At 38.8% G+C, this 13,447-nt stretch overlaps 1 protein-coding gene and 1 long non-coding RNA gene across 2 annotated transcripts; one reads left to right on the top strand and one right to left on the bottom strand.

Moving 5' to 3' along the window:
• Nucleotides 1-1,164: 1,164 nt before the first annotated feature.
• Nucleotides 1,165-11,755, top strand: LOC116290698 (PC3-like endoprotease variant B). Its single transcript, XM_089038318.1, has 14 exons — nt 1,165-1,518; nt 2,405-2,518; nt 2,669-2,758; nt 2,987-3,133; nt 3,986-4,059; nt 4,556-4,641; nt 5,243-5,415; nt 6,870-7,091; nt 7,537-7,637; nt 8,339-8,467; nt 8,944-9,036; nt 9,111-9,495; nt 9,616-9,799; nt 10,371-11,755. The coding sequence occupies exons 1-14, from the start codon at nt 1,216-1,218 to the stop codon at nt 10,931-10,933; spliced, it is 2,664 nt and encodes an 887-aa protein (XP_088894444.1). The 5' UTR covers nt 1,165-1,215; the 3' UTR covers nt 10,934-11,755.
• LOC148906808 (uncharacterized) lies at nt 4,464-8,477 on the bottom strand. Its single transcript, XR_016121400.1, has 3 exons — nt 8,346-8,477; nt 7,519-7,625; nt 4,464-4,679 (listed from the first exon to the last, which is right to left on the bottom strand). It is a non-coding gene; the product is annotated as an uncharacterized LOC148906808 (long non-coding RNA).
• Nucleotides 11,756-13,447: the final 1,692 nt, after the last annotated feature.

Raw genomic sequence — 13,447 nt, 5'->3', positions numbered from 1 at the left:
GCTTTATGCTATTGTAAAAATATGTACATTTGATCTTGCCTAAAAATGGGCTTAAAATGCCGAAATTTAGAGTCAATACTTAAAACTTAAGGCTAATTTTTTCATAGTCTTTATTAATACAGTACTTGGTCTCACAAAAGTATACTCAGGAAATGTTTGGTATAGTAATACTCGAAGAAAACGAACTTTTTTTTTCATTAAAACTTTTCTAAAATTCTTGGAAAACGTGCTGAAAAGCACGCATGCGCAAACGTTTTTCTCTTGTGGCGTAGCCAGTAGGTGTTGTAGATGATATGAAGCACCAGAACAGTGTGACGTCAATGGTATGGAAACTTCTAGGTGTATAAAGAAAAGCATTTCTTCGAAGATTTTCCCCACTTTTTCTTCGTGAAAGAAATTGTTTTCCAAAGGTGGCGGTTAAATCATTGACAACAGAGAAGAATTAAAATGAATAGTAGCCTGCGTGGCGGCCCAAAAGGGAAGGGAAGGAAGTGGATTGGGTCCCCCCTCCTCCCTTGCTCTCCCCACTCCCCCTCTCCTCCCTTCCTCTTCCCTCCTTCTCCTTCTTTCACCAGTCCCAATCCACTTCCTTCCCTTCCCTTTTGGGCCGCTACGCAGGCTAAATGAATAGTGGCTTTAAAAAAATGTACCAATCTCGTTCAAGTCATAACACCGTCTTTTTATCACGGAATATGAATATTTCAGGAAAGTTCTTGTATTAGGTAGGGGGAGAAATTCTAAAATCACTTCCAATGACAAAGTCACTAAATTCCATTTTAAGGCTTGTGTTTTAACTTCTCAATGCATCGAGTACCTTTTGAATTTCCAGTGACCTGAATCTCCATCCATTAACCTCTAGCTCTCGCTCAGCTTGCTATATATACGAACCTATATCATCAACAAATAGATGGACATCAAATACACTTAAAGAGTTTTGGAAGTCATTAACATATAAAAAGAAAAGCCGCGGGCCCAGAACTGACCCTTGAGGAACACCACATGAGACATTTAAGGCTAAAAAGCATGCAAGTTTAAAGTAATGACCGCAAAAAAATCATATGAAATGAACCGTGAAAGGAAAACAGACGAAGTCAAGTTTAACCTGCTAGATTTGACGTAGATCAGACTTTTTAAGTAGCCCCCCATGATGACGACTCTAAAACACTAAAATTTAAGACCCTTTTTATTACTATCATAATATATATAAACTATAAAATGAAGTCTAGGTTATGGGTACATTGGACGTTAGTAATATTATTCATATTTCAAATATCTTCACTAGAGGGTCGAAAATTTAAGACTAGAGTTAATCGTAACGGATCGACGAGAAAATCAAGATATAAAGGTCCGAAGCTTACACGTAAAGAATGGGAACAATTGCACAAGTTTGAAGACGCCTTAAAAAGCGAGGATGGAAATTTATTGTATACCAACTCGTGGGGAGTTCAGTTAGATCCAGCAGAACTTGAAGTAGCAGATAGACTCGCAGAGAAACATGGTTTTGAAAATCTAGGTCAGGTGAGTTGTCCTCGGCAGGTTGTGTTTGATTGTTTGTGTTCACGGGAGTTTAGTTTTAAGTGAAGCCAAACTATAAACATTTCTTGACATTGCTGGATTGTTTTTCCGACTATTTGTCGATAAGTTCAATTATTTTCCCAAATAGCTTTAAGTTTGATAGACTCAAAGAAAAAGTTTATTGTTGGACTTACAGTCAAAAATCTTCCTGTTATATTTCAAAAACAACTTCAAAATAAACAAACTAAAGATTGAAGGATATTTATTTCGCATACAAAAATAACATTAAGTAAGATTTAGAAGCACGATCGGAAAGGAAAACCCCACTACTTGGAATTTCTGAGAATATAACTCAGATAGTTTAGCTTATTTGTTTACAAACATTTGAGGTCGAATCTTAATAATTTCATATCAAAATATCAAGAAAATATTGTACTAAAAAACTTAGCTTTTATTTACAAAAGTAGTATTATGTAGATATAAAGTTCAGTGCTCAAAAATTTTGAACTTGGAATTTCTTTTTTCCCCTGGCATTTCGCGAGCTGGAGAAGTATTTACGAAATATAAATATTTTGCTATTGAATAATCCGCCAGTAACCGACGTTTTTCTAGTTTTTCAACACATGTTGATAATATATATATGAGATGTCTGTTTTTCGTGATATGAGGTATTACTCTACGCTTTCATTTTAAAAAGTACAGCAAAATTTCTGGATTTTTTGTAGCAATATAATTGTTCTTTCAAATTGTTCTGTGATTGGAAAACAAAACAATAGGCAACCCTTTCAGTGTCAAGGAATGGAATTCCAATGCGGTTACACCAAATTTAAAGGCGAAAATGTTAAAATAAAAAATATGAGATTAAAAAATGAAATATTTTTTGATTCAGGTTGGATCTTTAAAGGGATATTATCATTTTAAGCATGTTGGTAAGCCTGGTGAGCGCCACAGAAGACATGCTCACGCACATGAAAAGACAAAGCTGTTGATGTTGGAAGACGAGGTGAGTTTGAAGGAAAAATGATAGTACTTTAATTAGTCTATAACATCACCAACACCATCACCTCCATCATCACCATCAACATCTATCACCATCACCATCATCAACATGATTATCATCATCATCAAGTTATTGATATCATCATCTTTGCAGGTCGTATGGGCCGAGCAACAGCACGTGTTGGTGAGATCTCGTAAACACGACGTTCCTCACGACCCCAAGTTCCACGATCAATGGTATCTGGTAAGTCAATCTGTTCAGTTTGCCTTGTTAATGCTCTCTATGTCAAAATTATTTTACGTGTATCCATACTTTTCCTTTAAGGCTTTTCATGAGTTGTATGCGGTGGATTTAGGATTTCGAGTAGGTTGCCCTAGTTTACGCGCTACGTTACCCTTGTTTCCTAAGGTAGTAACTTTTGCAAAGGATTTTTGGTAAAAGCATAATCTTTGGTCGTTTGTTTTTTTATAGATGAATGACGGTCAGTCAACAGGACCAGCAGGAGTGGATATCAACGTGGTTCCCGCATGGAACAAAAATATTACAGGCAGAGGTGTCGTGATAAGCATCCTGGACGACGGTGTTGACCATTCCCACCCTGACTTGAGAGATAACTTTGTAAGGATTGATTTGAAGTTTAAGTTCATTCCGGGGGGGATGGCGGATGAGAATACGACATGAAGATACGGCAAATTCGTAGTGGTATAGTAGCCGTATACCATATCTTACCGTAGCCGTAACCACGCGTTTTGATTGGATGAATTACTGGAAGACAATTGGAAGCCATTTTGATGCTAACGGCATGCGGTAACGCGTACGTGCTGTAAATCAGTACCGTATGTTACCCACTTATACAGAATCCATTCTTAAGGGAAGCCATTTTGATGTTACAGTATATCATACCGTGTGCGCGCTGTAAGTTAGTATCGTATGTATCCAACTCATACGATAACCATTTTTAGGAAAGCAATTTAAACGTTACAGCATATCATACCATGTGCGCACTGTAAGTTAGTATCGTATGTATCCCACTCATACGATAACCATTTTTAGGGAAGCCATTTAAACGTTACAGCATATCATACCATGTGCGCACCGTAAATTAGTATCGTACGTATCCCACTCATACGATAACCATTTTTAGGGAAGCCATTTTAAAGTTACAGCATATCGTACCGTGTGTGCACTGTAAGTTAGTCTTGTATGTATCCCACTCATACGATAACCATTTTTAGGGAAGCCATTTTAAAGTTACGGCATATCGTACCGCGTGCGCGCTTTAAACCAGTATCGTATGTGTCCCACTCGTAAGCCGCTCTAGCAACGTTTTCCTATATTACAGATCACGTGCCATTCACTTGAGAATACTCCATATCAATAAATCTACTGGTAAACAAAGAAATGATACTCAAGAGAGTGACACGTGGTCTGATTTTTGCCCATCAAATCGTTTATCCCGTTTATTCACAGGATCAAAAAGCCAGTTACGACTTTAACGACATGGACGCGGATCCCAAACCAAGAGACACTGACCCTGATAATTGGTAACATAATGTATTTATAAACAACAAATAGGACAAGCTAATCTGGGTTTCAGAGGCTCTCTCGCCCCAGTGCTTCCCGGTCGTAGGTTTAGAACGTGAGAGACTGGTCTCCAGTCACGTTCTATGGGTACTTCAGCGAGAGGACCTCTGACACCTAGGGTAAAATTTACCTCTACTATCAAAAGCAAGGACTATTTTTTGCATATTGCATACCAAACCTGAAATGCACTATGGGCGATCCCAAGATATGAATGCAATTAAGGAAAAGTCACAACAAAACGGAATTTTCCTAAACTTTGTCAGCAGTTTTTTCCAACATATTTTCTTCTGTCTCTAGCATATTCTCTTCTGTGTAGACATTATTTACATATGATACATTTCAAGCTTGGTATGTAAGACACAACAAAACTTTCACTAACCTATTCTTTGAAATAGCTTCATCTTATCTCACCTTCTTCATGAGACATTTATTCACCCTGTCCTTGTTGCTCTGTAGTCATGGTACCAGGTGTGCAGGAGAGGTTGCTGCAGCTGCTAATGACATCTGTGGAGTGGGTGTGGCCTTTAATGCAAATATCGGAGGTAGGAAGCCATGATATATGCACCAGTTTATCAGTGACCTAACAAAAATTGCTGAATTAATAATTGCAACATTTAGGGGGGGTAAGATAAGAGGAAGGTCAATAGACCTAATTCATGTTTGTGTAATGTTCACCCATTTTAGACTACATCATTCCCTAGAGTATTATTTCTTTGCTTAACGGTTGCACATCAAGACACATGAATAAAGATACAACTCAAACAAAGAATCTTGTTCTCAAGAGAATGACACATGGTCTGAAAAGGGTAAACATTGCCCCAAGACAAACCCTGATAAGGTAGAAAACAAGGGAAGATACAGGAAATTAATAGAAAATGTTGTTCTTTTGGGCTACCTGTGATCCATGTAACGTTACTTCAGGAAAGACCCGAGGGGTTGTGAAAGTGCCAATTCTCCCCGCCCTCAAAATAGTGAAAAAATAATATATCAGCAGCATCATCATGTTAATTAAATAATCAAGATCACCATATCATTTTTGTTACTTCAACCATAAAATGGCGAAAATATACCCCCCTATCTGAAGTCCTAGAGATGATTCTTTAATTATGTTTCCAATATTCTATTTGATTTTCCCCTTTACAGGAGTAAGGATGCTAGACGGCCAGGCAACAGACATACTAGAGGGCAGTTCCCTAAGCTTCCAATCAGCTTACATTGATATTTATAGCAACTGCTGGGGACCAAAGGATGATGGGAAGACTTTTGGTAAACCTGGAAAACTGGCACAGGAAGCACTGATGCAAGGCGCACTCAGAGTAAGCCATATGGTTACCATAGCAACATGATATGCAATACAGTATGGTCCTTACTCACGCAGCAGACATGTTTAGTCTCATTAGAATAATAACCTTTGTTTGACCTGCATGAAATTATTCTCAAGCACTTGAATGTGAGGCTACATGCATTAGAATCTGCCGCGTGCGTAAGGCCTATTGTTACTATATGGTAGCTACAATACTATAATATCCCAGGAATGGTTGCCATGACTACTGCAACTGAGATGGTTACTTCATGGTTACTATGTGAACCACAATTTTGTTACCAACATCACCTTGGTGATCAATCATAGTACTAATCTCAAATTATAATTCTTTTGTATGTTTGATGTCATGGTTACTGCTCTGATCTGGTTATTATGCATGATGACTATGGCACATGACTTTATCATATAATTACCTATGAAATATCTATTTTTCTCTATTCTGAAAAATTGATATCTTCACACGTGAAAGTAACATGACACCATTGTGATGGCTATTTAAAAATGCACTGAAAGAATTGCCTGAAAAAGCCAAAACGTACTTCATTGATAATTATATAATAAACAGAATATTACATGGGCGCGCGGAGATACGCAATTTATCTTTTCCTGTTGAAAATCTCTCACTCGTTCGCTTTGCTCACTTGTGAGAGATCTTTTCAACACTCGAAGATAAATTTCGTATCTCCGTGCACCCATGTAATACCCTCTATATATATGACAAATTTTAATTTTTTTTATTTGCTTTTTTTTCACTTCTGTTTTGATGTCAAAACAGGTTTTATAATATAACTAGATTATTACGCCCGCTCTGATTGGCCAAAAACCAATGAACTATTTCCCCATGGGCTGCACGCTCGCGCACGCTGATCTCAACGGATGCTCACCTTTTTTCTCTAAATTTTCAAACCCAATGGCGTCAATAGCGCGCGCACGAGCGAGATAGGTGATATAACGCGCGCTCTGATTGGCTGAAATGCCTATGAACTATTTGCCCATGGGTCGCACTGTAGATTTTTGGTCATATTATAAATCAGTTAGACGACAAAAAAGCGCTCGCTCATGGCGATATAGACGCACTTGAGAAAATATAAAGAACTCTTAACAAGCTAGAGTGTCACTCGGCTTCGCCTCGTGCCACTCTTTCGCTTGTTAATCATTCTTTACGTTTTCTCTCGTGCGTCTATGTCGCCATGGGCGCGTGCTTTCATGTCGTCTAACTGATAATGAGATATGCTTTGCTTGTCACACAAAAAAGTTTTCAGTACGAGGTTACATGCTACACTAAACTATTTTTGAGTCGAACATTATGCACAAAGCCTCACATTGAAAGCTTTGTGTGTGACCAACAAAGCATATTTTACAACTGAGTAGATAATAGGGTAATTGCAAAAACAGGTTTGACAGGTTATTTCATAAAATGAGATTCATTTTTCATGATGTTTCCAGGGTCGCGGCGGTAAAGGGAACATCTACGTGTGGGCTACTGGTAATGGAGGACTGACAGACGATGACTGTAACTGTGACGGCTATACCACTAGTATCTACACCATATCTATAGGCTGCATTGGTGATCATGGCTTGTCTGCTTACTATACTGAACTGTGCTCATCAACACTTGCTGTTACATTCAATGGTGGCTCACACAGAGAGCGAGAGGAGAACAAGATGGTGAGTTGATCTCACAAAAAAATTCACATGTTCCTACAGTTACTACTGTTCATCATTGCTAGATGCTGATAGAGACATAACTTGTGAAAATTTACTGCTATTCTTAATATTCTGCAAACCCAACTCAGACATTTCAACACCATTGTGATTTTTTTTTTTTTTTTTTGACTATTTATATCGATGTTGGCAGTTTTCTTTTTCTACACAGTTTTATTTTTTCACGCATCAAAACAATTCTTGGACGGTCACGTAATATCTCTCTCAGTGGAAAAGGACAATATTTGTAAACAGTTTACAACAAGATCCATCCATCCCAAATAGATTTTACCATTGATTTCATTAGAGGAATATTTAAATTCCCTGTGGTTATGGAATACACAGGCAGCCCAACAAAAGCTTTATAACCACTTTTATTTTCATGTCATACCTTTTCAAATGGTTGTAGGTAACCACTGATCTTCATCATAAGTGCACCGAGGAGTTCAAAGGGACATCATCTGCAGCACCCTTAGCTGCTGGCATGTTTGCTCTGGTCTTGGAAGCAAAGTAAGCAATTTGATTGAATATAAAACTATAGCCAAATGTTTTTTTGTGTGCTTTAAATACAAGTATAAATAGATTGAACCCCTTATCTTGGGTCTAATGTTTTCCCATTCCAGACCACTTCCCATTCTCTTGAGAATAGGATTCTTCATTTGATTTGTATCCATACTCATTTGACTTCTCATGCACAACCGTTGAACAAAGAAATCATACTCTAGAGAATGGCATGTGGACTGAAATGGGAAAAACCTTATTATGTATTGAAGTAGAGAAAGCCAATACTCCACTTTACAGTTTCCTTTCAGTGACAACGAATAATAGTTCCAAGCATAGTTTAGCTATGTTTCAAGTCAAGGTTGGTGTTTCCTTGCAGAGCTAAACTATAGTTTGTCATGGGTGGCAACTCCAACCTCAACTTGGAACTATTATTCGGAACGGAAATGTAATATGGAGTATTAAGCAATCATAAACATCTATTCCTTATTTTTTGGTAGGGAAGAAGGGTATTAAAAATTGAAAAACAAATATTTGCCTTTTATATTTCAAGTCATTCTAGAACCCCAATGTTTTTATACAGTATTCAATGTTAAATGCCATTGGCTTTCCCCCCATCACAATAAAAGATGTAGGATTTCAGTTTAAAATATAAAGAAAATAAGCTCAACACAAGCATGAAATATTGAAATATTTCCCATGTATTTCAGTCCTAACCTGTCATGGCGTGACGTGCAACATATCGTGGTAGAAACAGCTCAAGTCACGAGCCCAGTCGATGAAGGTTGGATGAAAAACGGTGCTGGATACCACTTCAACCACAAGTTTGGTTTTGGAAGGCGAGTAGTCCAACCAAAACCCCAGCTTCTTTAAACTTTCTGCTCGCTATTTTAGCTGCTTGTGTCCAGGTCACGTGGAATGGCGTGACCTGTTGCGTGACGTTTGTTTCTAACGACAAGTGAAAAACGCATTGCGCATGCTCGGAAGTTCGGCGGGAAATTCGTAGACGCGTCGTACAAAAGACCACAGTTTCGTAAATCTTTAAAGTTAAGGCCGTTCGTGAAAAGTTATTGCTTATTTTTTCCTAAACACATCAATTAAGTTTTTTTATTTCCCTGGCCAAATAATACGAGAGAAATTGACATAATACAAACGCCGGTAAATCTCCAATGGTCTTAATATTCGTAAACTGACGAGAAATTCCCGCCGAAATTCCAAGCATGCGCAGTGCGCTTTCCATCTGTTTCTCTAACCACACGTTACGTGTGAAGCGTAATTAATAGAATTTCAAATTCCAATATCGATTTCTTTACAGATTGGATGCAGATGCTATGGTCAAGAAAGCAAAAATCTGGAAAAACGTTCCTCTACAACGAATTTGCCACGGACCATCCAGCAGCACTCAACAGTAAGTTACTTGGCAACCTATTTTAAAGTTGTTGCTTAGTAACACTAACGTGTACCGCTACCTTAATCTTGCAGGGAAATCCCAACAGGTGGGACTCTGTCAATCACAATCGACACGATCGCATGCAGCGGAACCGATAAAATGATCTCCAAAATCGAACACGTGACACTTACTGTTAGTTTCCAGCATCGTCGTCGTGGTGACGTCAGCATCGACCTGTTCTCTCCGAGTGGGACTAGAAACGAGATGCTCTCGACCCGTCGCTATGACGAATCTAAGAATGGTTTGCACGACTGGACGTTCATGACCGTGCATAACTGGGGCGAGAATCCCAAGGGGGAGTGGGTGATGAATGTGACGGACAACCTTCCGATGTTGAATAAAGGGGTTGATCCTAATGGTTATGTTCAACATGACACCAGCAAACAGGAAGCGGATGTGGAAGACCTGGAGGAAGAGGTACTATTCATTTGACGTCATTTCCGTACGACTACTCGGCAATTTCCGAGTTTTCATCGACCATGCTGTCGTTTGAAATATCTATTCCAAATAATATAATGGCCCGATTTTTTTTCTCAGGTCATCGATGACGAAAAAAAGACTCAGGAACTTGAGGCCCAGAAAAATGGTGCAAAGAAGAAGAAACCATTCGACGCACCCTACCCTGAAGGGGTGAAGAAGGACAAGGTGCCTACCGTGACAAAGAGGTGGTTTACTGACAGAAATAGTAATGGAACTGTTGATCAAACGGATCTTATGATGGGTAAGTACAACTGATAGACCCAAAAGGGAGAGGTGGTATATTTTTTTCCGATTGATAGGAATTGGGGAGGAACAGTTTCCCTGCTAGCAGAGTCTTCCTTGTTTGCGATTCTTTGCCAAGAATTGCTAACGAGGGTGTGCGAGATCATGACGTAACAGACAAGGAGCTTATTTTGCATATTCACACGTGTAAATCGGGAGAGAGAGGTCGAAAGAGAGAGACAGCGCGAAGAATATTAAGTCGAGAGATACCAGAGGGAGACTTTGATAGTGGGGAAAGATACCGTATTGTTCTAGCAGAATATATAAGTGTCCTAGTGAACGGCAAAAGTGCATTAATGACTAGTGGATGTATGAAAAGATCCCTACATAGTGTTCCGATGAGACGACTATGACGTCACATTGCTTTCCAATATGTGACGTCATAACCGTCGCTGGTTAAATGACTAAAGAAAATGTTTGTCCTGGGCTCTTTTGGCGTGCTTTTTGTTTCTTTAATCTCATGAGAAGGAATGCAAGCCATTTTTTTTTTCATTTGCAAACTTCTGTTTAACTTTATTGATTTAATTTAGCGTATCAAGGAGCTTACTACGTGCCACAGTACCAACAAGAAATGCTTGACCCCTCATTAACAGACGCCATGACACAAGGTTTAATGGGAGGCAATCCGTACGCTGCGTACTATCCTTACGACTCCGTCGATACTATCGAAAGCAACGAACGAAAACAAGCAACCGAGAACGGTGTCGATAGAAATGTAATTAACGGTAACAATGACAATAGCGATGACAGTAATCAAGTATATGGATACGACCGCTATTCGTATAACGAGAACGAGCCGAACACTCTCAAGACTAGTTCGTTGTCGTTCGGAAAGAAAAAAGCTGACCCGAAATTTGAACGACAGAAGGTCCAAATTACTGCCGAGGAGACTGGTTCACAACGTGTACAAGTAAACAACGGATTCCAGGAAGAATTTGTCCCGGGACTTAACCCGGAAAGCGGACGAGTTAGTTCTGGAGTTTTACTAGAATGGAGGTTGACATTTTATGGGACGGGACCTGAAGGTTCGGAAAAATCAGAGGATAGCGAAGACGGGGATGAGGACGACGCTAGCGCTGTTCTCGACTTATGATCACCAGTTTTCCAAACATATCATCACTCTCAAAATACGACTCCAGTGTTTCACTCCTAGAGTACTACGGAGGTCCCAAACAACATACCACGTCTTTTCTATATACATCAAATGACAAGCACAAACCTTATGGGATATCAAATGTGATTCTACCCCACTGCGCAGGCGCCAGTTTAAATTTGAAGTCCACTTGTGATCTCACAGAAGTTAAAGCTAAAAACCTCTCGAAGTACTCGGTGTTTCCATGACAACATTATGACGTCATATATAACGTCATAATTTCTTTCACTAACGCCCATATATAGTCTTTAAAAGTCTGGCAGCCATCTTTCTGTCCCTTAAGCCCGCGGTCCTTTTGATCTCCGCCACGAGATGATAGTTCCCGTCTTTCTTTTTGTTTCTTTCATAAAACGATAAAAATGCTCAAAACAATAAAAACCGCTAAAAACAATTTCCACTTCTGGTACAGATAGACCATGCAACATTTCTTGGCGCAGACCAAGAGCAACGCAGGCTCGGCCAGCTCGTGGTGACGTGTTATCGTGCTAAGGCCTGGTTACTTTCAAAGATGGCTGCTGTCACTAAGAGAATCATATTCATGGAACAAAAATTTCAAAAAAAATATGTTCCCTTCTAAAAAACAATTTGCTTCTCAAAATGCTGAAAATGGACAGCAAACAAAGAGAGCATGCGCAGCTCTTGATAAATTTTCATTTATTTTTGTAAAAAGAACCGACTAATCGCGCACTTATTTCGACAAGTGATTTTGATATAATGAAATGATGACATGATTAACGCTAATAAATGATGAAAGTATTTAAATATTTATTTAGTTTATTTTTTGATATATGCGTTGTAATTAATACCATGATATATTAAATAACGAGTCCCATTCATTTTTGTGCAGAACAGATCGAACAGATCCGATATCGTACCCAGAGCCTGTGTTTTATCTGGCCAGCGACGAAGAACGAAGGCTCTGGCAGTAATCCATTTTGGCGCATTCGCAATCTTAGGAAAGTGATCGAAATATAACCAATGAAAGAAATCAAAGTAAAAATTAAATCAAAGTAAAAATCAAAGTAAAAAATAGAAATAAAAAAAGTAAAAATTGGAAATCGGTAACATATTTTTTTATCTTGGCAAGTCTTTGGGCTCTTATACCGGAAGTCCAAGAAATCCTGGTCTCAAAAAGTGGATTATGCCAGAGCCCTCGTTCTGCGCCGTAGGCCAGAAGAAACGCAGGCTCTAGGTACGAGATTGGAACAGATCCAATCATTGGCCTTCTCGAGTAAACTAAGACCTTTATAAAACGAAAAAGGCGAATAGCGTCCCTAAACCAGCCTCATGATTCCACGCGCGTCATACTCGTTACCAGTTTTCCTCGCAAACTCGGCAAGGTACTCTTTGATATTTGCTGGTATAAGACCGGGAGAGTATTCCAGGAGTTACGTCAAGACCCCCACCCCTCTCCCGCCCCCTCTTCATTGACTTTCACTTTCAAAGCCATTAAAACCAAAGCCAAAACTGATGAGAACTTTGAGACTGCATTGTTTCCCACCATCATCACGTTACCATAAAAGCTCATGGGTAGTTTCTGATTCGTGTTGTAATACAGCGTATATACATACAGTGTTTTGTGATAGAAAGATTTGTATGAGAAATTAACAGACCAAGATATGACTAGCCGCTATTTCATTTATTTTTTGTCAATTTTTAAATGCTTGTAAGCTTTTATCCTTTCTCTTATTACTATGAAATTGTGCACATTACTAATTCAGTCATTATCTGTAGCTTGTGCAAAGATAATTATCCAATTGATAAATATAATTGATGAAGCAAATTAGGGACACGTTTTTGCAAAATATCTGTGACAGCCACTTGAATTCAAAAGAACTGAGGAAACATGTTTTCAACGTATCGTGGCGGTGAAACAAATTAGAGACCTTTAGCATCATGTTTACCTCTAGGGATCAAGCCCAAAAACACGCTCGCAAGCACGCGGATAAACACTCATTATCAATGAAATTCAATATGGCTGCTCTTCCTGCAGCAACTTCGTTATGACGCCTTTCTACATGTCGAAAGTTTGGCGGAAAACGCCTGACGTCGAACTGCAGTTTGAGGTTTGCGGAATTACGTCGTGCTTAAGGTTCCTATTGTCATCAAGAATCGCTTTCAGTTCCTTATACCTTTTTTTCCTGTTTCTCTCTTGGTGTCATATCTTTTTACTTTCAAAAGAGGAATTTTCTCAAAAAAGTCTCAATTATCCTCATGCATACATTTAGTTACCCCTGAATTGATCAATTAACCTGGTTAAACGCTTCATTTTTCCCTTGACACCATCCACTTTCAAAAATATCACGCTCTACGCTTCACGCACCAAAACAGTTTGTAACGAGTACTTCACAAATTGTCGCACGCTAGCTCGCACCCGTCTATAAAGAATTGTGGAATCAGAGAATAAGAAAACTACTCATTGAAAAACACAAACAAACAATGATTAGAATAATA

Source organism: Actinia tenebrosa, unplaced genomic scaffold (assembly GCF_029948245.1).
Source record: "Actinia tenebrosa isolate PJP-AT-01 unplaced genomic scaffold, QUT_ActTen_1.0 PGA_scaffold5__44_contigs__length_20552954, whole genome shotgun sequence".
In the NCBI taxonomy this organism is placed as follows: Eukaryota; Metazoa; Cnidaria; class Anthozoa; order Actiniaria; family Actiniidae; genus Actinia; species Actinia tenebrosa.
This window is presented reverse-complemented; position numbering and strand designations above follow the sequence as displayed.

Coding starts and splice junctions, on each gene's coding strand:
- LOC116290698 (XM_089038318.1), top strand. CDS start 1,216: ATGAAGTCTAGGTTATGGGTACATTGGACGTTAGTAATATTATTCATA. Junction 2,759..2,986: donor TCCACGATCAATGGTATCTG/GTAAGTCAATCT, acceptor GTTTTTTTATAG/ATGAATGACGGTCAGTCAAC. Junction 4,642..5,242: donor CTTTAATGCAAATATCGGAG/GTAGGAAGCCAT, acceptor TCCCCTTTACAG/GAGTAAGGATGCTAGACGGC.